General features: G+C 56.7%; 3 protein-coding genes across 8 annotated transcripts; 2 read left to right on the top strand and 1 right to left on the bottom strand.

The window, feature by feature from the left end:
- Positions 1-991: 991 nt before the first annotated feature.
- REEP6 (receptor accessory protein 6) lies at positions 992-5799 on the bottom strand. 3 transcript variants are annotated; one of them, XM_036314835.1, is made up of 6 exons: positions 5551-5799; positions 2530-2623; positions 2308-2446; positions 1810-1978; positions 1516-1602; positions 992-1178 (listed from the first exon to the last, which is right to left on the bottom strand). In XM_036314835.1, exons 1-6 carry the CDS (start codon positions 5663-5665, stop codon positions 1141-1143), a joined length of 642 nt encoding a protein of 213 aa, XP_036170728.1. In that variant the 5' UTR covers positions 5666-5799; the 3' UTR covers positions 992-1140. The 3 variants fall into 3 exon arrangements, with proteins under 3 accessions (XP_036170728.1, XP_036170729.1, XP_036170730.1); XM_036314836.1 differs by having other exon boundaries at positions 2554-2623; XM_036314837.1 differs by lacking the exon at positions 1516-1602 and having other exon boundaries at positions 1099-1178; positions 5551-5796.
- Positions 5800-6609: 810 nt separating this feature from the next.
- PCSK4 (proprotein convertase subtilisin/kexin type 4) lies at positions 6610-13407 on the top strand. Its single transcript, XM_036314038.1, is given in 16 exon segments — positions 6610-6804; positions 7064-7168; positions 8976-9068; positions 9143-9271; positions 9364-9440; positions 9527-9615; positions 9884-10056; positions 10140-10352; positions 10860-10960; positions 11037-11140; positions 11210-11327; positions 11585-11764; positions 11977-12101; positions 12359-12481; positions 12597-12859; positions 12861-13407. Coding segments are annotated over 16 exon segments (2172 nt in total). The 3' UTR covers positions 12945-13407.
- Positions 13408-14261: 854 nt separating this feature from the next.
- Positions 14262-20249, top strand: CUNH19orf25 (chromosome unknown C19orf25 homolog). 4 transcript variants are annotated; one of them, XM_036314274.1, is made up of 5 exons: positions 14262-14444; positions 14540-14753; positions 15437-15643; positions 15828-15959; positions 18670-20249. In XM_036314274.1, exons 2-5 carry the CDS (start codon positions 14741-14743, stop codon positions 18894-18896), a joined length of 579 nt encoding a protein of 192 aa, XP_036170167.1. In that variant the 5' UTR covers positions 14262-14444; positions 14540-14740; the 3' UTR covers positions 18897-20249. The 4 variants fall into 4 exon arrangements, with proteins under 4 accessions (XP_036170167.1, XP_036170169.1, XP_036170168.1 ...); XM_036314276.1 differs by lacking the exons at positions 14262-14444; positions 14540-14753 and having other exon boundaries at positions 15483-15621; XM_036314275.1 differs by lacking the exons at positions 14262-14444; positions 14540-14753 and having other exon boundaries at positions 15501-15633.
- Positions 20250-22406: the final 2157 nt, after the last annotated feature.

Genomic DNA, 22406 nt, shown 5'->3' with positions numbered 1-22406 from the left:
CCCAGGACAGACGGCAAAAGAAGGCTCTGCGAGATGTATTTTATTGAGCCCTGTCCTAGCAGGATAGGTGTTTCAGGCGCCAGCAGTGCTGTAGGTATTGGAGCCAGGAATGGTGGTGGGGCCAGTGGCAGGTGATTTCAGTGGTGGACTCTGAGGTGTACTCCAGAGGGAACCCAGAAAGGTAGGAGACAGGCAGCTCGGGCTCTGAGGTACTGGTTTGGGGCTGCTGCTCCTGCACTGAGGTACTGGTTGGGGGCTGCGCTGGGGACGTCTTCTGATGTTTGCTGGACTTAGAGGCCTTGGGGGCTGACTCCGTTGGTTTATTAGGGCTGCTGTGGGGCTGCATGGGGATGGTGGTACCACTGGGAGATGGCTGCGCTGTGGACGTCTTCTGATGTTTGTTGGACTTAGAGCCCTTGAGGGCCGACTCCCCTGGTCTATTGGGACTGCTGTGGGGCTGCATGGGGATGCCAGTACCACTGGGAGATATCAGTGTTGGGGACGTCTTCTGATGTTTGTTGGACTTAGAGGCCTTGGGGGCTGACTCCGTTGGTTTATTAGGGCTGCTGTGGGGCTGCATGGGGATGCCGGTACCACTGGGAGATATCAGTGTTGGGGACGTCTTCTGATGTTTGTTGGACTTAGAGCCCTTGAGGGCCGACTCCCCTGGTCTATTGGGACTGCTGTGGGGTTGCATGGGGATGGTGGTACCACTGGGGGATGGCACAGTAGGGGGGGGCTGGCTGGAGAAGGTGCTGGGATGATGCACAGAGCCTGAACCAGGGCCGGGGGACTGCTGGGCTGGCTGGGAGGGGCCCAAGGAGGTGACAGATGGCTGGGGGTGCTGCTGACCATAGGCCTGGGGCTGGTTGGAAGAATTGGCTCTCGCACTAGATGCTTTTGAGGAAGACTGGACCTGGGATTTGCCAGGCAGCTTGGAGCCACTGGCAGAGCCTGTGACCAAGGATTGAGAATGGGACGGGCCAAAGGTGGTACATGAGGCGTTCCCAGAGGCTGGCTTGATTGGGGCTGAGGGAACAGAGGGGGTCTGTTCTGAGGAATCAGTTGAGGAATCCGTGGAGGACATGGTGCCTTTTAGCTGGCCGGCCAGCTTATCTGCGCGGGGACTGGGTAGGGACTTCACTTGTCCTTCTGGAGCTGGGTCACGGTTACTTTGGCTGCAGAGAGAGGGCCATGGGGGTAAGGTAGGTCTGGCCGAGCTCTCAGGTCCTGGGGCTATGCTCAGCTGCTAGAGAGTGGGATGGAGGCTGCTGGGGACCAGGGTAGGGTCAATGGCCATCCTTGGCAAGGATAGTCATCTGCACATATTCACACATATGTAGGTACACTTGTACACAATCACACACATAAATGAACTCACACAATGCACAAACCAACCCACGGTCACACACACACACACACACACACACACACACACACACACACGCTTGCACTCACACGTGCACATATGCATGCATACACATATAAAACTTACTTCCTAGGGGTGGGGGTTACCTATGGTTGGCTCCAGTAGCAGCGGGGGGCCCACCACCATAGCCGTTGGGGTGACGAGAGCCCGGCTTCGGGCCAGGGTCTGAAGGACTGGTTTCCGAAAGCAGAGGAGAGAAAGGCGGACAGTGAGAGGAGAAGCCAGAGCGCCTGATGCCAATGGCCAAGATGCCAGATGGAGACCAGTCAGAGTCAGGAGGAGGGGAGCCAGGAGTGAAGGTAAGCAGGGGTGGATAGGCTGGGAGACAGACAGACCCAAACTGGGACAAACTAACTCCCCCATGCCCTACAAGCACACACCGTCCCGGGTTACTCCTGCTGCCGCGTCCAGTGCCCGCCCGCTGAGGTCTCTCATGATGTTGTCCACGGCCTCGTGATGCTTTAGAAAGAGCGGGCGTATGACTCGACGGTACAGCATGTGAGCCCCATTCCATGGCCCGGGAATCATGCAGAACAACAGGAAGGCGCACTGCGGGCATGGATGGCAGTTACACTCGGCCCGGATCTGCCCCGGGAGGAGGGGTTGGACCTCTCCCGTCAGACACTGGGCTATGTGGACCTAGGCCCACACAGACACTCCTTAGGATTTGTCTGGCCACCCCCATCAGACACCCTCTTGGATGGACTTGGGCTGCCCCCATCAGATACTCCCCTGGCTGGGCCTGTTTCCACAGGGAAGGGACTGAGCCTCCCCCGACACCCGAGGAGGCAGCAGGGCGGGCCCCTCAAACCCCCAGTCTCTGGTTGCCTGCCTGCTCCCAGGAGATCCTATCCCGTGTGTGTTCCAGTGGTGCGTACCTTTCCCACGTAGTAGAAAGGGAACCAGGACAGGAGTAGATCGCTGAAGAACTCGGCAAGCCCGAATAGGCTGTATACCACCCAGTAGGTGAGCCACACAGTGTCGTCTTCTTTGCTTGGACTCTCGATAGCTTTTATCCTGGGGGCGGGAGAGGTATGACAGGATCAGGGGCTGCCTGGAGTCCCTCATGCTCCCCACCTGGACAGCCCATGGACACTCACGAAGCATATGCGGGGTACACAAACCCGATGAGATTGCAAAGTAGAGGTGCCCCGTAACCGAACAGAAGATACAGGCTTAGCAGAGTGGTGGCTCCTGCAGAAAAGAGGGCATGGGTGAGGGCCTGGCTCACTCCACGCCCAGGCCGCAGGCTCCCAGCCTCCTCTTGGCCTGGCGGATGCACCCCGCAGAGTTGTCATTCCTTCCACAAGCCTTAGTGACCTCTCCAGGGTGTGCTAGTCTCCACACAGCACCTGGACGACCCCCACCATGGCTCTGAACACCGAGTCTTGTGTCTGTAATTAGTTAACATATCCATCTCCCCTATTGTACGGTGAGCTCTCCAAAGGCAGGCAGGGTCCTCGGCCCTGGTGGGTACAGAGTAGCTGCCCAATAAACACTTGCTGAATAAGGAATCATCTGCAATTATAACCACCTCACCTTGGGCCCTGTAAGAGGGGTTGGATACATGAGCCCTAAGTAATAGGAGAAAAAACTAAAACTGAGGCCATTCTATCATTAAGACATGATTACTGGTGAGCGGACAAAGGCAGAAGCAATTTAAAATTTCATCTTAGGCCTGGTCAGTGTGGCTCAGTGGTTGAGCATCGACCCATGCACCAAGAGGTTGCCAGTTGGAGGCCTGGGTTGCAGGCTCAATCCCTGGTGGGGGGCATGCAGGAGGTAGCCGATCAATGATCCTATATCTCCCTCTCCTGCTCTTTAAAATCAATATAAATATATTTTCAAAATGTCATCTTAGTGTGGGGTTTCTCAGTCTGGGCTGACATCTGGGCCAGGTCATCCTCTTTGGGGGGCTGGATCCACCCACTCAATGCCAGGAGCATGCCGCCATGACACCACAGATGTCCCCAGACACTGCCTAGTGTCCTAACAGGGGCAGTATGGCCCATTTGAGACCCCCTTGTCTTAGGCAGCAAAGGGCAGTACAGAGCCTCTCAGATCTTGGAGAGCCCTCTGTTCTTCTACTCACTTCCCATGCGACACTGAGAAAGTCTCTCTCTCTGCTTCACCAGACTCAGTTTCACCATCTGTCAATGGGGTTACAGTGACCCTGGCTCCTAGGGTTGTTGTGGATTAGCTAAATACACTCAACAGAGAGGACTCATCCTTTCCCTACATTACTGAGGGACTCTGGTCACAAAAACACTCCCAGCAAAGAGGCTCAGAGGAGAACAGTGTGGGAATATGGGGAGCCAGGAGCATCAGCCACTCTGAAAACAATTATTGTAACTGCCACATCTAAGTGCTACTTGTGTGCTTCTCTGTTCTGTCTCATGCAATGACAAAACCTAAACAAAAGCTGTCAGGGAAAGGGGCTTGCCCAGGGTCACTGAAGAGCATTTACAGCTTCCCGCTTCCTTCACAGAGGCTACCTTCTGGACCAAAGGGCAGAGTCACCCATACACTTCCCTCCACCTGCATTCGTTTTTATCCCAGAGCCTGGTGTCAGAAGTGGAGGAAGTCCTCCCCAGCTGGCTCCTCTGGGTTTCCTCCTGTTGCCTGGGGTAGGGTATTTGACCATCTGTGACATGTGGAGCCCAAGGGTTCCCACATCTGGGCAAGGGGGTGGGGGAACGTCACCTCTTCCTCAGAAACCGATAGTCAGTGGCTCTCCCAGGGCACCCCTGCCCTCAATCCCTATTCCTGCAGCCTCAGCAATAGGAGGATGATCTTGTACATGGGTTGGAGGGGGAGAGCATGGCCTGAGATCAACAACAGATGGGGCCCAGGGGGTGAGGAGAGGTGAATACTCCACACAGGGCAGGTGGCAGGGGCATCCTCCCACCTAGCCCTGGCCTTTTGGGGCCTTGGTTTCCTTTAACTATCAGCCTCCCTAGTGGCCTCTTCCCAGTGGGCCCCTCCCCAGTTCTCTATGACCTAAATTGCCCAACCACTGGTACCGAGATGTGGAAAGCCAGGCTTGCTCACATGGGCAGGTCCCTGGCTAAGCAGACATAGTTGGGCACTGGGAACCTGGGGGACAAATTTCAGACCCTCATTGGCTGCCTGGCATGGGGATCTCCGGGTGGTGGGGACATGAGAGTTAAGTGGACTCCCAGCATCTGCACATAGAAGGTGCTCAAAACACCTGGCACTGTCTGCACCCAGAACATGCTCCCGCCCCCACCAGCATCTTTGTGATTCATTCCAGGGGGTCTTCCTAGAAGAAGTGACAGAGTGGGCGCGCCTGAACACTGCGAAAGAGGGAAGGAAGGCATTTAACCATTTACTAAGGAGGCAGTCTCTGAGAGTGGCAGGGGTCATCCCAGGTTATTGAGGAGGAAAGAAAGTGGAAGGACTAGAATGGTAGTTACAGTCAGGGGTGGCTGGAGCCCCTTCTCCCTGGTTTCCTATCCAATCTGTCTCCAACCCCACCACAACTGTCAAACAATCCAACTCTAACTCAACTATTCATGCACAGTAGGCCAGTGAGAGGAGAGGGCACGCCAAGAGGGGAAACAATGGGAGAGTAGGTGGGAATGACCCTTCCTCTTGGCAGGGAGTAGCCCCTCTGAAAGAACAAGATCTCTACACTTGCTTTCAGGCTGGGGGGTCATCTGGGAAGGAGGTGAAGAGACACTCAGGGCACTGGGGCCTATCTGCCCCCTCCTCCTCTCTCCTACCCCTGGGGCCTGCAGGGCAACTGGAAGAACCGGACTTTGGCCTGGCGGGCACCCAGAGCCCCAAGGGAGGGGGCAAAGGACGGCCTCCAGACACGCGGACCAGAGTGGGGGTGCTGCAGGGGCCCAGAAAAGGGGTGGCCCTGGCCCAAGGTGGCACGGCGAGGGCACAGGAGGTGCTGCGGGTTCACCCGAGGGCCCCTCCCCAGCCAGGATCTCAGCCTCCCCACTGGACAGTGGGCTCTCCCCTCCATAAGGCCCGAACCCTGCAGCTGGGGCAGGCCGGATGGGGGCAGGCCAAGGCCCAGGTGCCCCAGAGCCTCAGTATGCAGGCCGGTGAAATGGGGCGATAGCCCCGAGCGCCCTCAGACGGCTCACCCGCTGCCAAGTACCGCTTGTCGACACCGGTCTTGGCTTCGAGCGCCCTTAGTGCCTCCGTGGCCAAGTTCCTCTGTTCCAGAAGACGCTCGAAGCGCTGGCGCAAGCCGTCCATGGCAACGGCGGGACCGGGGTTGGCAGCCGGAGCTCGATCTCGGAGCTACGCACCGGTCCCGCCGGGCACGAGCCGCCTTCTTCAGAAGAGAGTCGCACCGCTCTGCTCCCGGGCTGGTCTTTGCCTCCTGTTTGGTCCCCGCCTCCCGCCCGACGCACCGGCCAATGGGAGGGCAGGGCGGGCAAAGGAGGTGGGGCCTGCCCCGTCTCCCCCGCCTCATTGCCCTCTGGCGGGCAGTGGCCGCCGCAGGCGCGACCTGAAGGAAGAGGGCGGGGCGCAGAGGCCGAGGGCGCCGATTGGTCGAGGGGAAGCGGGACGTAGCTGATTGGGGGGGCGGGGTCTTGGCCGGGGATTATTGGCTGAGCGGTGGTGTAAGTGGAGCTGGGGGAGGAGAGAAGCGTGCTGTAGTAGACAGAGTTGGTGGGAGGGGCCTGAAAAAGACCAGAGTTGATTGGAGAAAGGGTAAGAGCTTCATTAGCAAGAACAGAGGAGGGGCGGGGCATATTATAAAGACTGCGGGAAGGAATCTGAGGGGCGGGTATGGGGCGGAGCTAAATTGAGAAGTGGCGCTCACTCTATAGAGCAATCCTGGTTGGACGGGAGAGGAGGGGCTGATTCTAGGGAGGGGTGTGTAGGAAGGGGTGTGGCTAAATAAAAGGGCGGGGTCAATCATAACAATAGTGAACTCCTCTGGGTCAGAAGAATGGGGTCAATATACAAATAGGGAGACTGAGGCTCCAGAGGGTTTGGGTCTGCGTGTGTCCACCCTCCCATTTCTGTCGGGACTTCGCGCCTCCAAAGGGGAGACGCAAGGACCCCTGGGAGTTGAAGCCTTTCAAGGGTTGCTATGGTGCCGGGGGCGGGGCGGGCGCTTGGGCCAACGCGGCGGTTTGGCCAGGGGGAGGGGCTTTTGGAGGCCCGGCCCCGCCCCCGCCCCCGCCGCCATGCGGCCCACCCGGACTGATCTCTGGCTGCGCCTGGCCTTGCCCCTGGCCTTGGCCCTCGTTTGCCCCGCATCTGTGGGGTTGGTCTCGGCCCGGGCCCCCATCTATGTCAGCAGCTGGGCCGTGCGGGTGTCTGAGGGTTCCCGGGAGGCCGAGCGCCTGGCACGCAGATTCGGTTTCGTCAACCTGGGGCTGGTGGGTGGGACCCGGATGGACTGGAGGGGGCGGGACTGGACAGCCCAAGACACTAGGCCCCGACAGATGGGAAGGTGTCTCTCGGGTCCCCTAAGATATCAAGAACTCCCAACCAACCCCTGCTTCAGATTCGAGGACCCCCAGAGGGCACATGAAGCTCGCACCAGGGCATCTGGTTGGGGGAGGATGCAAACGGGGCATCCTGCAGGGCATCAGGGAAGCCGGGTCCTAGCGATCAGCTGCTCCCGCACATTCCCAGATCTTCCCTGATGGACAGTACTTCCACCTGCGGCACAGGGGTGTGGTCCAGCAGTCCCTGACCCCGCACTGGGGCCACCGCCTGCGCCTGAAGAAAGACCCCAAGGTGAGCCTGGCCTTGAGGCTGCCCCCTCAGTGTCTTAGACACGTCCTGTTATTCTTGTGATTGTTATGAATGGCTGTGATCTTTGGCAACCCACCTGCTCTCTCTGAGTCTTGGTTTTCACCTGGCCCTCCAGTCCATACAGTGGGGACCCAGACAGGGAAGATCTGTGGAGAGCAACAGATCATGTGTGTGCGTGATGCACATTCCAGGGCCTGGCACACTATCAACATTTCTTGTCAACCACCCCCTTACCTGCTCTATTTTGACCTGAATGATTAAGATTCCCAGGTACTCTACAAGCTGAGGATTTGAGGCTGAGTCTGGCAAGTACTTGGGAGCCACAAAGGGGTATGAACTGGGCTGGGAGCTGATCCATAAGGAGACAAGAGGCCCAACTGTTCAAAACCTGCCTGGAGCATTGGCAACAGAGAGAACTGGCCAGTTGGAGATGTGGTTTGCGAGAGAGAAGCCAGGGCTTGCCGATGGATCAGATGCATGGGACAGTTCCCAAGACTGGAGCAGAGCAAATGAGGAGATGATGGCCCTGATGGCTGAAATGGGAGTAGAGGGACATGAGTTGGTTTGGGGGAAAAGGGGTGGGGAGATCAACAAGGAAAGAAGAAGAGCAAAGATCTGAGAATGAGCAGCTTGGTCAGGCAGAACAGCAAGTGCCAAGGCCCTGAGGCAGCCATTGCGACAGCAGCAAAGGAAGGCTTGTGAGGGCCAGGAAGGCAGGGCCTTGTGGGCCCTGGAGTGTGTGGTAGGAAGCCCTGGGAGAGTTTCAACAAAGAGTAAGGCTCCTATATGTTGAGAATGAATTATAGAAGAAGAGTGGAGGGGTCAGCTAGAGGACCAGGAGGTGGTAGAGAGCAGTGGCCACTGCAGGGAGGAGATGGGCAGGTCTTGGGCAGAGGGATCTAGAACAGAGATGGGGGAAGGGGCAGAGTTGGGACCCTAGGACTCCATGCCACCTCAGGCAGTAACCAATTACCTGTGGCCCTGGGGATGGGTGCTCCAAGCGTCTAGGCACCTTCTGAGGGCAGAGCCCCAGACACATGGGGACCCAGAAGAGCAGCCCCAGAAAGCACAAGGTCCCAGGCCTCGTCCCACACCACAAGCCGTAGACAACCCAGACACACATTCCACTACAAGCACAGCCTCAAGGACAGTTGCCCCTTGTTGGACCCTGGGAAGGGGCCTATGCAGACCCTGGACACAGGCTTGGGCCCTTGGACCAAGAGCTGGCGGAAAGGGCTCAGAGGGGCAGGCCTTCGTTTGTGGAACATGGCTCTCTAAAGTGCAGGATAGCCCAGCCGGTGTGGCTTAGGGGTGAGCATCAACCTGTGAACCAGGAGGTCACAGTTCAATTCTCGGTCATCGGTCCCTAGCGGGGGTCCATGCAGGAAGTAGTTGATCAATGATTCTCTCTCATCATGGATGTTTCTATCTTCCTCTACCTCCCCTTTCCTTTCTGAAATCAATAAAAAGATATTTTTTAAATATATTTTATTGATTTTTTACAGAGAGGAAGGGAGAGAGATAGAGAATTAGAAACATCGATGAGAGAGAAACATCAACCAGCTGCCCCCTGCACACTCCCCACCGGGGATGCGCCCGCAACCCAGGCACACGCCCCCGACCGGAATCGAACCTGGGACCCTTCAGTCCGCAGGCCGATGCTCTATCCACTGAGCCAAACCAGTTTCGGCAAAAAGATATTTTTAAAATAATAAAGTGCAGGATAGCTGGGAGGAAGGCAGGCTAGGCTTGTTGGCCCAGCCCCCTCCCTGCTGCATGTCCCCCTCAGGTGCAGTGGTTTGAGCAGCAGACTCTGCAGTGGCGTGTGAAGCGCTCCTTAGTGGCACCCACAGACCCCTGGTTCTCCAAGCAGTGGTACATGGTGAGCGGGCTGTGCCAGGTGGTCGGGCCAGGCCAGGCCAGAGCCCTACTAACTCTAGCCCCCACCTGGCATAGAACAACAAGATGCAGCCGGATCTAAACATCCTGAAAGTCTGGAACCAGGGGCTGTCAGGCCAGGGCATCGTGGTCTCCGTCCTGGACGATGGCATTGAGAAGGACCACCCAGACCTCTGGGCCAACTATGTGAGCCTGAGTTGAACTGGGGCGGGGGCTGCCCCTCCTCCCCCGGTCCCATGGCCTGCTCCAACCCCCTCACATCCCCACCTCACCCTTAGGATCCCCTGGCCAGCTATGACTTCAACGACTATGACCCAGACCCCCAACCACGATACACGCCCAGTGATGAGAACCGGTGAGCCTGGGGGTCTGGGGGTGGCCCTTGTGCCCTGTGAGGGCCAGGTGAGCTGTGACAGGCACTCCTCTCTGCCCTGACACCAGGCACGGGACCCGCTGTGCTGGGGAAGTAGCAGCCATAGCTAACAACAGGTTCTGTGGTACAGGCGTCGCCTACAACGCCCGAATTGGAGGTACTCCAATGCGCCAAGGATAGGGGCTGGATGAGGTGGCACTGGGTGGCTGATAACACCAGGGAGATTTGGCAGATCAACCAGGGGAGGAAACTTCTTGGTGCCCTCGCCTTTGTTGCTTAGACTCAGGGTGTGGAGAGCTGAGCCTGCACAAATGCCTCCACCCCCAGGAGCAGAGAGAGGGGCTGGCTAGGGTGTTTGGAGCTGGCCTGGATGGGTGAGGGTGCCGGCAGGGCTGTCTGCAGAGGACCGACAGCTGCCTGTGCAGGCGTGCGCATGCTGGATGGCACCATTACTGATGTCATTGAGGCCCAGTCACTGAGCCTGCAGCCGCAGCACATCCACATCTACAGTGCCAGCTGGGGCCCTGAGGACGATGGCCGAACGGTGGACGGTCCAGGCATCCTCACCCGAGAAGCTTTCAGGCGTGGCGTCACCAAAGTGAGCAGGATCTAGGGTTTTGGAGGGCCTGTGCCTGCATGAAAGGCTGACACCCCCATCCCCTGTCCTGTCCCCATCTGCAGGGCCGAGGTGGGCTAGGCACGCTCTTCATCTGGGCGTCTGGCAATGGCGGCCTGCACTATGACAACTGCAACTGTGACGGCTACACCAACAGCATCCACACTCTCTCTGTGGGCAGCACCACCCAGCAGGGCCATGTGCCTTGGTACAGCGAAGCCTGCGCCTCCACTCTCACCACCACCTACAGCAGTGGCCTTGTCACCGACCCCCAAATTGTGAGTGGACCCCTTCACCATGCTCACTCTGTCTGGCCCAGCCTGGTCCCCCCACCTTCCCTCTTGTCTCCTCACCTTCCCTCCAGTCCCTATGTCTTCCCTCCTATCCTCCCAACTTCCCTCCAGCCCCCTCTACCCCAGTCCCTGCCTTCCCTCCTATCCCCCTCCATCCCTCACCTTCTCTCCTATTCCCCAACCTTCCCTCCTGGGTCCCCATCCTCCCTCCTGTCCCCTCACATTCTTTCCTTTCCCTTCTGTTCCCTTATCTTCCTTCCTCTCAGGGATTGCTCCTGCAGTGCTGGAACATAGACATGGGTCCCAGGCCCCATCCCACTGTTGCCCCTTCACACACCCTGGCCTGTGCTTCTGGGGCGTGGACCTGGGCAGTGCTCAGGCCCCTTGTCTGGTGTAATGCTCTGCAGTGCCTTCTTGAGTCCCTGGTTCCATGTGAACAAGGGCTGGGTTTTCATGTGCACCGGGCCCCCGAACTCCCATCTCTGCCCCCAGGTTACCACGGACCTGTACCACCAGTGCACTGACAAGCATACAGGCACCTCGGCCTCTGCCCCACTGGCTGCAGGCATAATCGCTCTGGCTCTGGAGGCCAAGTAGGTGACAGTGGGGACCCTACTACCACCCTGACCCCCCAGTTGTGGCCCCAGCTTACTCCCTCACCTCCCCCAGCCCGTTCTTGACATGGAGGGACATGCAGCACTTGGTGGTTCGTGCATCCAGGCAGGCACACCTTCAGGCTGAGGACTGGAGGACCAATGGCGTGGGGCGCCAAGGTACTGCATGGTCCGGTGGGGGTGGGGACACCATGCCCACAGAGTGAGTGACGGCCCCCCTCCGCACAGTGAGCCACCACTATGGCTATGGGTTGCTGGATGCTGGGCTGCTGGTAGACTTGGCTCGCACATGGCTGCCCACACAGCCCCAGAAGAAATGTGCCATTCGAGTCCTCCACAAACCCACGTGAGCACTCTCCTCGGTCCCAGCCACTGTGCATTACCTGCCACCTCCCCATTCCTCCGACAACACCGTCACATCCCCAGCCCTCTCCCACACCTGTCATTAACACCCAGGCAGACACTTGGGAGGCAGGCCCTGAGGCCTCAGTAAATCCTGGAGGTGGGCCCCATGATCTGAGCCCAGACCCTGCCTGCTGGCCGGCCGCCCATCCCCCCCAGCAGGCCAGCAGGAGGGGCCCTGATGCCCCATGCCACCCATAGCCCCATCCTGGCGCTGATGCACATGAGAAAGAAAGTGTCGGCCTGTGCTGGCCGTGCCAACTACATCCGCTCACTGGAGCATGTGCAGGTGCAGCTGTCACTGTCCTACAGCCGCCGGGGGGACCTGGAGATCTCGCTCACCAGCCCCATGGGCACCCGCTCCACACTTGTGGCCATCAGGTCAGGGTCGGGGGACCTACCCTATGGGTCCACACAGGGAGGGACAAGTGCACTTTGGAGTCAGGCGTGGCCTGCGCAGGGGTGACCAGTCCTGTGAGGGCCACTTCTGCAGGCAGCACTTGGCATTGCAGTCAGACACTTGCTGTGGCTCAGTGGCCCCTTCATGACTATAGTCATCCACCCTTTTACCCCACCCCACCTGTCTGTCCCAGACCATTCGACGTCAGCGGCCAAGGCTATAACAAGTGGATCTTTATGTCCACTCACTTCTGGGATGAGGACCCGCAGGGCTTGTGGACCCTGGGCCTGGAGAACAAGGGCTACTATTTCAACACGGGTGAGAGGCAGGCACAGGCTGGACACTCTGAGGCCTGCCTGAATTACCCCACTGCAGTGGGGCTCCCAGTGATCTTGCATAGTAGAAATAGGCAATCAGTTATCATCCCACAATGGCTGCTGGGGGCCAAGGCACCATCTGAGTCTGCAGCTTCAGGGTGGGGTGGGGATAACTGGGGAGTGGGGTCCAAAATGGCAGGATTAGACCACCAATAGTTTCTTCCCCTTATCCCTGTGCTCACCATGACCCCTGCCCAGGGACGCTGTACCGCTACACACTGCTGCTCTATGGGACAGCTGAGGATATGACAGTGCGGCCTCCAGGCCCCCAGGTGACCAGCAGCGCGTGTGTGCAGCGGGACACAGAGGGGCTGTGCCAGGGTGAGTGCCCAGTGAGGCATGGCCCTGCTGGCAGTGTGCGTGTGCGGCCCAGGAAGGGTAGGTGGACCAGGGATGTATACCTCAGCCTCACCTCCATGTCCATATCCCCGTGCAGAATGCCACAATCCTGCCTACATCCTGGGCCACCTCTGCCTCTCCCACTGCCCATCGCAGTACTTCAATTACACCCAGAAGGCAATGACTACTGGGTCTGGGTGCCCAGTCACAGTCATACCCACCCTGCATGTGTGCCTCAGCTGCCACTTCTGCTACACCAGCTATGGCAGCTCCTTGCTCAACTGCATCGCCTGCTGCCCACCATACATACTGGATGAGCACGGGGGCTCCTGCTCAGGGCCTGTTGCCCACAAAGGCCACCCCCCAGCCCACTGGAACAACCCATCACTGCCACAGAGGCCACAGCCCTGCTGATGGTGGCCTTTGGGAACCCCCTCCTCTGTAGCATCCTCTCCATGGGCTGCCTGCTCCCCTGTGTAGCCCCCAACCCAGTGCTGGAAGCCACTCCCATCACCAACTGCTGGCTGGACCCCGGAGACATCCCACCTTGGCTTACGTCTCTGGTGGGGACTACTGCCCTGCTCCCTAGTTCCAGATCAGTGTGTGTATGTTTGGGATGACGGTGGGGTGGGATTAGGCAGAGGCCAGGCCACAATGGTGACCAACATCCCTTTTCTGCCCCCAGAATCTGGGGGGAGGGGGAGGGAGAGCCAGTGACACTATCCAGAGTCTCAGGGACCATGTCTGACCTCAGAGTTTGCAATAAAGTCTTAATAGGAGGTGCCAAGTCTCTGGTATCCTTTGGGGCACACCCAGGCCCCCCAGCCCCCAGCCATGGTTGGGTGTCCCCTGTGCCCTCTTTGAAGATCACCTTCCCTGGCCATCAGCCCCTGGGGGACCCAGCAACCACAGAGAATAGAGAGTCAGTCTGGGGCCCAGAGACCCCAGCTGTGGGGGTGGGAATGGGTGGGGTTTCTAGTGATACCCACATGCTTTGAGTGCCAAGCTTCTAGGAACCAGCCCACATTCCCCCTTCCATCTGGTTGACACAACTAGCAGAAGAGGGTCTACGAGCTTCCAATAATTACACTCCATTTCCTGAAGGTCATCGGGAAGCTGAGGGAATTATGGGCTGGAGGTACATTGCTCTCATCCCCCTACGGCCTCAACTTCCCCATTTGTAAAGTGGGTCTCCCACCTCTCTGGAACAGAAAGAGGATCTTGAGGTGTGGGGTGAGAAAAGGGGTACCGAGTGAGCTATTAAATGCCCCTCCTTTATCCTCACACACACCAATGGGGTGGGGACACATTTGTCCCAATTTTCAGAGCGGGGAGGGGCTTCCATGAGGAAGTGAAAAGGGGGCCTATGCCCTCGACTATGGGGCTTCACTCAGGCTCTAAGGGGCAGGTCTCGCCTGTTGTAGGAGCCCATTGGCCCCAGAAACCACCCCCTTTTGTGGCACTGGGAACCTGGGAATTTGTTCTGCTACTGGGCTCAGATGCCCAACTGTAGGCCTTGAAGGGAAGAAGGCTCTGTTGAGGGCTTTGCAGCTGGGCAGTGAGAGGCTGATGCTTCAGCACTTGGGACCAGACACTGTCGTAGACCCCTGAGCTAAATTTGTCTGGAGGAGGAGACATGGGTGCCCAGATGGGCCCACCAGAAGTGGGTGGCCAGCAGGGGAGGAGAGAGCCTCATCTCCCTCCCTCATCCTCTCTAGCTGCCGTCCTAGTCGTGCCCACACACCCAGAATCTTACTGCACTCAGTCCCTCTCTCTGGATTGAGGGCTGAAGGTAAGCCCAGCCCTGGCAGGGCCAGTCTGTGTGCCCAGGGGCACCTGGCTTCTCTCTCAGAGCCTCTGTAGCCTCGCCTGTGCCACAGCACCAAGAGTACCTCTCTCATCAAATGCAAGGATCACAAGAGGCAGTTTTCCTGCCTGGCACACAGTAAGCACCCAAAATACACCAACTTGGGGCAGCCGTTGGGCAGTTCCACAGACATTAAACACAGTTACCAAATGAACCAGCAATTCCGCTTGCAGGTACATAGCCAGGAAAACGGAAGTCCACACACAGACCTGTGTAAGCGTGTTCACAACGGCCAAAAGATGGAAACAACCCAAGTGTCCATCAGCAGATGAACAGATAAACACATGGTCTCTTCACACCCTGGAACATTACTCAACCCTGAAAATGAGTGAAGCAGAGACACTCTCACTACAACACGGGTGGACTTTGGAACCATGATGTTCAAAGGTAAGAGAAGCCAGACACCCAAGGCCACATAGTCTGTGATTCCATTTATGTGAAATATCCAGAACAGGCAAATCCACAGAGACAGGAAATGGGTTAGTGGAGGGTAGAGGGGAGTGACTGCTAACAGGCTTCGTTTTGGGGTGATGCAAACGTTCTAGAATTAGACTGTGGTAATGGTTGCACAAATATATATATATATATATATATATATATTCGCAAACCACAGAATTGTATACTTTAAACAAGTGGACTTTATGGCATGTAATTTACATTCAATAAAGCTGTTTAAAAAATACAAAAATCGCCCTATGCTCTGAGCCTGTCTATTCTAGCGGATCCAGCACCACCCCGAGGGGAGGGGGTTTTAGAGATCAGAGTGGAGACCTGGACCCAGATCCAGCAGGAGAGTTGCTGGCGCATGTCCTGCGTCCCTGGCCACCTCGCTGGTAATTGGCATAGCTAGCATTCACTGAAGGCCCCTGTGCACAGGGCCTCCTTGTGTGGATAGGAACTTTGTTCTCAGGACAGCCACGTGGGTAGGGGGTTGTGTCCCCCTTTTGCAGAAAACTGGGCCTCGGACGCTTTGTTATGCAAGGAGAGAAGCCTGGATTGGACCCCACACCCACCCCTTGAGTTTCCAGTCCGGAGAGGTTGAGGTCGCGTGTTCTCTGATTTTGGTCCAGCTGCAGCTCCTTTCGGATCACACCAAGTCGCTCGCGGGCGCGGCCTCTTTAAGAGGGGGCGTGACCTCATGACGAGCGGGGGGGCCGGAGGAGGAGGAGACCGGAAGTTCGCCTCAGGACTTGGAGGGCGGGGCCACCCTCCGACCGGAAGCAGAACTGTCTGTGCTGAGCCGCTCTCAGCTCCGGTGCGTGCCCAGGTGAGGAGAGGTAGGCACTGTTTCAGTAGGGAAACTGAGGCAGAGGTGGAGCTAGACACCGAAGGGGCGGGGCGATCCAGGAGGGGCGGGGCCGGACGAGTGTGTAGGTAGGTACTCGCCGGACAGTTGGAACAGACTAGGGGCAAAGGCGGCGAGGTGGACGCCCTCGTGACGCTCCGTTCTCTCGCCTGCAGGGATGGGCTCGAAGGCCAAGAAGCGCGTGGTGCTGCCCACTCGCCCGGCGCCCCCCACGACGGAGCAGATCCTGGAGGACGTGCGGGGGGCGCCCGCCGAGGACCCAGTCTTCACTGCCCTGGCCCCGGAAGGTAGGGGGAGCCCAGATGCGCGGCGGGTGGGAGGGTGGGTGTAGGAGGTCCGTTGAAACCGTGGAATTTATTTTTATTTTTTAAAAAATATATTTCTATTGATTTCAGAGAGGAAGGGAGAGGGAGAGAGAAAGAAATATCAATGATGAGAGAGAACCACCGATCGGCTGCCTCCTGCATACCCCCAACTGGGGATCGAACCAGCAACCCGGGCATGTGCCCTTGACCGAATCGAACCCAAGACTCTTCAGTCCGCAGGCCGACGCTCTATCCACTGAGCCACACCCGCTAGGGCGAAACCGTGGGATTTAGAGCAGACTGTGGCATGATCCTTACCCTCTGGAGCCCTCTCTTCTGATTGTAAAGTGGGGCGCGTCTTCAGAAGGGCATCCCAGGCCTGGGTCCGCAGCCAGATCCTGCCCACCGCCTGTTCTGGTAAGGCCAGGAAGCTAAGATTGGCGCTTACGCTTTTGAAGAGACTGTTTTGTGATAAGTGTAAATGGTACGAAGTTCAGATTTGTGTCGGTAAAGTTCTGTTGGTGCACAGCCATGCCTGTTTGTGGATGAATGAACCTGGCTGCTTTCAGGACATAATGGCAGAATTATCAGGACAGACGGACTGGCTCTGCAAAGACAAAACTATGTATTTGTGGGAAAAGTCCTCAGTCCCTTGTGGAGATTATAGCAGGTCAGTGACTAATGGCTTTGGCCTACAGTTGTTGGGTGAATTGTGTACAGGTCCATGAAGTTTGCCTATTCATTCAACAAACCTTCATTAAAAACCTATTATGGCCCTGGCCAGTGTATTTCAGTGGTTAGAGCTTCGGCCCGTGCACCAAAGGGTCTTGGGTTCGATTCCCAGTTAAGGCCACGTACCTTGGTTTCAGGTTCAATCCCCAGCCCCAGTTGGGCGCGTGCAGGAGGAAACGAATCGATGTGTCTCTCTCGCATCAATGTTTCTCTCTCTCTCCCCTGTCTCCCCCTCACCTCCCTTCCACTCTCTCTAAAAAATCCTCGGACCAGCCGGGTGTGGCTCAGGGGTTGAGCGTTGACCCAGGAACCAAGAGGTCACCAGTTGGATTCCCAGTCAGGGCACATGCCCAGGTTGCGGGCTCGATCCCCAGAGTGAGGCCTGCAGGAGGGAGCCAATCAATGATTGTCTTTCATCATTGATGTTTCTGTCTCTCTTTTCCTCTCCCTTCCTCTCTTTCAAATCAATAAGATATTTTTTTAAAAAAAAGAAAGGAGCCGTAACCGGTTTGGCTCAGTGGATAGAGCGTCGGCCTGCGGACTGAAAGGTCCCAGGTTCGATTCCGGTCAAGGGCATGTACCTTGGTTGCGGGCACATCCCCAGTGGGAGGTGTGCAGGAGGCGGCTGATAGATGTTTCTCTCTCATCGATGTTTCTAACTATCTCTCTCCCTTCCTCTCTAAAAAATCAATAAAATATATATTTTTTAAAAAAGAAAGGAGCTAAATTTATTTTAAACAAATATCCTCAGATGAGGATTAACAAAAAAACAACAAAAAAGCAAAAATAAAACAAACAAAAATAAGAACTCATGTGCCAAGTTCTGTTCTAAGCATTGGGCTGAACAGGTGAACAAAAGAGATGACAGTGCCTTCCCTCAGGCCATTAGGACCAAGATAGTACACACGGGTCTTGTGGGCAATATGAAGTGAGAAACCTATGGGAACCATTTCAAAAAATTAAATAATAGTAAAAAAATTTCAGTTCTTTGTTCCATGCAGCCACATTTCAAGTGCCTAAGAGGCATTTGTGGCTGCTGCTATATTGGGCAGCTCAGATGGAGGACTTTTCCATCACCAGGAATGTTCTGTTGAATGGGCAGTCCTAGGAAAACAAGCCAGATTTATCTCCAGCCTGGGTCATCTGAGGTTTCTTGAGCCCCAACTTAAGAATTACTGGCATAAAAGGGGACATCTGTAATATTTTCAACAATAAAGATTAAAAAAAAAAGAATCGTGGACAGGTCCGCCAGCATTTGGAGGGTGGGGAAACTGAGGCACAAGCAGTGCTGGGGTCGCTCGAGGGAGAGGTGCTTCCCCTGCAGGACCGTGTTTATTAGGACCACACTTAATCTTTACGTGCACTGTCTGGCATTTCCGCCTTATTTCTAAAGCAGGTGGGGAAAAGTGATTAATAAATACCAGAGTTTGTAGGGCCTGTGCTAGACATTTGGCCTGCAGGGGTGTGGCAGCAGACAGCCACCAAGCATGGCAGGTGGCATTGTTTCATTCAAACGGGCCCAGGCAGAGCGGAGAGGACCTGATAATGTCTCTGGGTGACGCTGAGGTTGTGCTTTTTCTGCCCTGCTCCCTCAACCCCCCTCCACCCCACCTCCTTCAGCTGGGCACACTGTTAGGAAGTGGGGTCACCTGGAGACTTGTGTCCACACCCTCCTGTTGTTATGGCCTCCTGACTATAAGTGTCAGATTTTTCAAGATTACAGGGCCGTGGGATAGTTTTTCGGGGAGCAGGAGGTTGCATCTGAGGCTTTAAGAACAGGAATGAGGGCTAGCCTGCTCAGCGGTTCCATTGTGGGGTCAGTGCCTTTTACAGGAATGGTACCCACCCCCAGGCAGGGCCTCTTCCGTGACCAGAAGGGGTGGTAAATTTGCCAGAGGGGTGGTAAATTGAAGCTTCTCTCAGCCCCCTCTCTGAGCAGTGGTCTGTGATCTGTCCCCAGACTCCCCAGGCTCCTCCCGGAGGGCTGAGAATCCTGAGGCCCAGCGGGAGCAGCTCTACCAGCAGAGCCGGGCCTATGTGGCCACCAACCAGCGGCTGAGACAAGCAGGTGATGAGCTAAGACGAAGGTGTGAGGACCTTTGGCAAGCTGGCCAGGAGCTGGAGCAGGACGTCGTCCAGGTGAAGCAGGTGGCACTGTCAGGGGCCTCAACCACCTTCTTAGGCTGAACTGACCCTTGGGCTCGCCTGAGCATGCAGTCCCTGGATAGTGCACCCCATGGCCTCCTGTCACATCGACATGGGCCCCTGGGTCCCAGAAGCAGATTCTGGCCTCTCTGTTTCATGGCTAAGCCTGCCTTGGTATCCGGAGACCCCAGGGGACAGAGTCTGCCCGGTGTGTGGTTGCAGCAGGAACAGTGGAGAGTGAGGGGCACACCTGCCTCAGCCGGGCACAGGCCCGTTACCGAGGGTCAGGACAGGCTTTGTGTGTGCCACTCACCCCCAGGCTTCTCTTCTGGGGCCTGATTGCTGCCAGCCTGGACTTGGTTTGGGGCTTCAGGACCCATCCTCCTTTCCCTTCCTTTGGTAACCCTGCTTCACTGATCACCCATTAAACTGAGCCTGTCTCTATATGAACTGCAGGGCCCCAAGGATTCCAGAAGACAATGGGAGTTCTGTCCTTTCTCATTTTGGTGGCTGTGGCCACGTGAGGAGAGATTGCCCAGTAGGGCCCAGCTCTGAGATGGGGCCTCCAGTGGCGCTGAGCACCTCAATCTAAGGCATGGGCCCTAGGCTAGCACTTGTGCGACCGGTTCATGATTGGGGTGCAGGACCAACCTGATGGCTGTGGAATCCATCAGATGGGATGCTGGCCTGGGCTCCCAAGATAGGACAGGCTGGTCAGTTATTACTTGCCTGGAGCCCTCATCCAGCCACCTCCGTCCTGACAGACCAAGCTGTCATGGGTGTCCCCAATAAGTCCCTCAGATGAAATCCCCACTGCCACCAGCCTTCTGGACAGTACCTCTGTGGGCCACTCTTTTCCAGGTTTCCCCATGAGCTTAGGGAAGCATGGACAAACAAGGCAAGTTCTTGACACGGGTGACCCAGCATCTCTTTCTTCTGCCCCTGCTTAAACCTGAAAGATCCATGAAACCCTTGGGGGCACAGGCATTCAGAACATGCTAGCATGGCTCAAGCTACACTGTCCAGCACCCCCTGGCCTACCTGCTAATGTCTCAAAGTGTCCTGCTGCCCTGGGCTGGGAGGTCACCCCTCCCTGCATATCCCTGGCCTTCAGGTTGGGTCACCTGAGTCTGAGTCTAGGGGCTCCAGAGCCCTCCCTCATGCCAGGATCACAGTGAGACATTCCAGCTACCTTCTATGCGTCCACCTGTCCTGAGTGCTCTTCTTGCACAAATCCCACAGCCTGATCTGCCTCTAGCACATGGACCCAGGGCGGGCAGTCTGGATGGAAAACCCACAAAGTACTCCAGCCCCACCCACCCAGTCCTCACCCACTTGAAAATAGCTGTGGAGAGCAAGATTCAACAGCTGCATTTATTAAAGGTGCACATAAGATGCCTGGTTCTGTGCCTTCCTTCCACCAGACGATGGCTTTAGGCTGACTGGGGTGGGAGAGGGGAAACTGGGCTATATGTATTTACACATCTTGTAACACTGCAGGGACCCGGGGCACAGACTGGAGGGGCACAGAGATAGATGGGCCAAAACAACTAGGCTCTGGCTGGGACGCTATGGCCACTGGCCAGGTGACAGACTGGGGCAGAGGGAGTGAGGTAATGCTGCACCTGCAGGCATGTTGTCCCCAATTCAACATCCAGCTGGTGGTGGTTGCTCACGGTCTTGGGCTGAGGGTGCTCTGGAGGCAAACAGGGTCCCCTCAGCATTGTCAGGTGGCTGAGCAGCCCTGAGGGGATCAAGGCTTCATGGGAGATATCCTCCAGCTCAGGCCTAGAATCAATTGTCCAGTGACCACCACTCTTCTCAGGGCCCAGGGCTGCCACTGTCCTGCCCTGCGCAGTTGTGAGGTGTGGCTATGCCTCTATCACGGGAACAGAGAAGGCAAATATGGCTGCTGGACATAGATGGGGCATGACTCCTGGTGTGCTGGCTGAGGTGAAAGCTGCCCCCTTCTGAAGACAAGGGGCAGGTGGAGGGGGCAGCCAGGGAGGTCTGGGCCTCTCATCAAGTCACAGCAGCCACTCTGGCTCTAGAGGTAGCTCTGGGAGTTCTCCTCATGGCCCATGTGGGAAAACAGACAGAATGTTGAGAGCACCACCCAGGGTCTCACAGTGCATGGGTGCTTCCACCCCCAGTACCCATCACTTCAGATTCCCTATGGCTGGGCAAGCTGTGTGTGAGTCTGCATGGCCTCTCCTCCCACCAGGCCATTTTGGGAGGTAGCTGGCCCATGGTGAGTATGAGAGCAGACATCTCACAGCCCCTGCTTAAAAAGGAGTTGAGATTACCAAGTTCTGCCACTTCAGGTCAAGGATGGGGACAAGGAGTCCTGGTTTCTGAGATGCATCTGAAATATCCCCCCTTCCCCTAGTGTGTCCTAAGGGGTCAGCTATGGGCTCATGCAACATACTGCCCAGCCCTCATTGCCATGGTCCTCTGTGTGCCAGCTCGTCCTAGAAGTTTGGTCATAAAAGGAGTACTTGGTGCATCCAGCTATTCCTGCATTGTGCCTGTGGCCTTCTGAGGCAGAGCCCTGGCAATTGTCCTGGTGGACAGGGTGTTCCAGGGCTTATAATGCAACATGACACTGATGTGTTAGCAGAAGTAACACGGTGTCTGTGGAAGTTGGATCAGTGCAGCCCCCAAGAGCCCCACTGGGGGAACTGAGGACGGCCCAGTAAACACTTCTGCTCTTGGGTCAGCTCTTTCCATGGACAGGGGATAGGGAGGGACAGTGGTGCCATGAGCAGGGACAGGAGCTCCTGCACCTCCACCCAACCTCCCAGAGAAGGGACCTAAAATCTAGTCATGTTGCCAGTCTCCGCAAACAGCATCTGCTCCCCAGCCCCTCTGGGGCGGCTCTCATGTGCACTGTGGCAGACCTATGAGCCCGAGAGCAGCTACTTCTCAAAGCCAAGCTTCCCCAGGAAAGAGGTCATTGGCTGTATCTGCAGGAAGCCGAGCAGGGACCTCAGCAGTTCCCCCCGCATATGTCTACACCGGCAGGGGCCACAGAGGCCCACCAGGCTCCTTGTGCCCCTTGATCTCTGCCTCACTGACACCAACACTGAGCACCCCAGCAGCCATGGCTCTACATATCTAGCTGGTCTGGCCACAGTACTGGGGCTCTAGGCCCTGCACCTCCTCCTAGGCTAGGCGTCAGCCCCACCCCAGTCCCTGCCGACCTGTAGATCCTGGGCTTTGTGTGTCACCAAGGTGAACCATATTTGGCTGACTCTCATCCCCTTTCCACTGCACCTCACCTGCCAGTTGTTCCTGACTCCCTCCACCTACCTCCCTAGTCCCCCTTTTCCTCCTTTGGTCAAAACCAGCACCCACCCCAGCCAGGAGGGGGGACATGGGGTGGCCCCGCATCACCCAGCTATCTGCCTTTGCCCTTCTCTCCTTGCTCCTTCCAGGCTGTTCTGACAGTGTCCCCCCCTGTCCATTAGCCCCTGGCTTGGCACCTAAAATGGAGGGGCCTGTCTCTGTCAGGCTCAACTATACCCCTCCCTCAGTTCAGCAGTCATCATT

The sequence above is a fragment of the Myotis myotis genome, unplaced genomic scaffold (assembly GCF_014108235.1).
Source record: "Myotis myotis isolate mMyoMyo1 unplaced genomic scaffold, mMyoMyo1.p scaffold_m19_p_6, whole genome shotgun sequence".
NCBI classification, from domain to species: Eukaryota; Metazoa; Chordata; class Mammalia; order Chiroptera; family Vespertilionidae; genus Myotis; species Myotis myotis.
The sequence above is the reverse complement of the archived record's forward strand: the minus strand, read 5'-3'. Positions and strand labels throughout refer to the sequence as shown.

Bases quoted from the DNA above. Each gene is read 5' to 3' on its own strand.
- REEP6 (XM_036314835.1), bottom strand. From the start codon at position 5,665: ATGGACGGCTTGCGCCAGCGCTTCGAGCGTCTTCTGGAACAGAGGAAC. The intron at 2,447-2,529 runs GTGAGTGTCCAT...TCCCGCCCCCAG, and splicing joins GTGTACCCCGCATATGCTTC to GATAAAAGCTATCGAGAGTC. The intron at 1,603-1,809 runs GTGTGTGCTTGT...TTCGGAAACCAG, and splicing joins AGCAGGAGTAACCCGGGACG to TCCTTCAGACCCTGGCCCGA.
- CUNH19orf25 (XM_036314274.1), top strand. The intron at 15,644-15,827 runs GTAGGCACTGTT...TCTCGCCTGCAG, and splicing joins GCGTGCCCAGGTGAGGAGAG to GGATGGGCTCGAAGGCCAAG. The intron at 15,960-18,669 runs GTAGGGGGAGCC...ATCTGTCCCCAG, and splicing joins CACTGCCCTGGCCCCGGAAG to ACTCCCCAGGCTCCTCCCGG.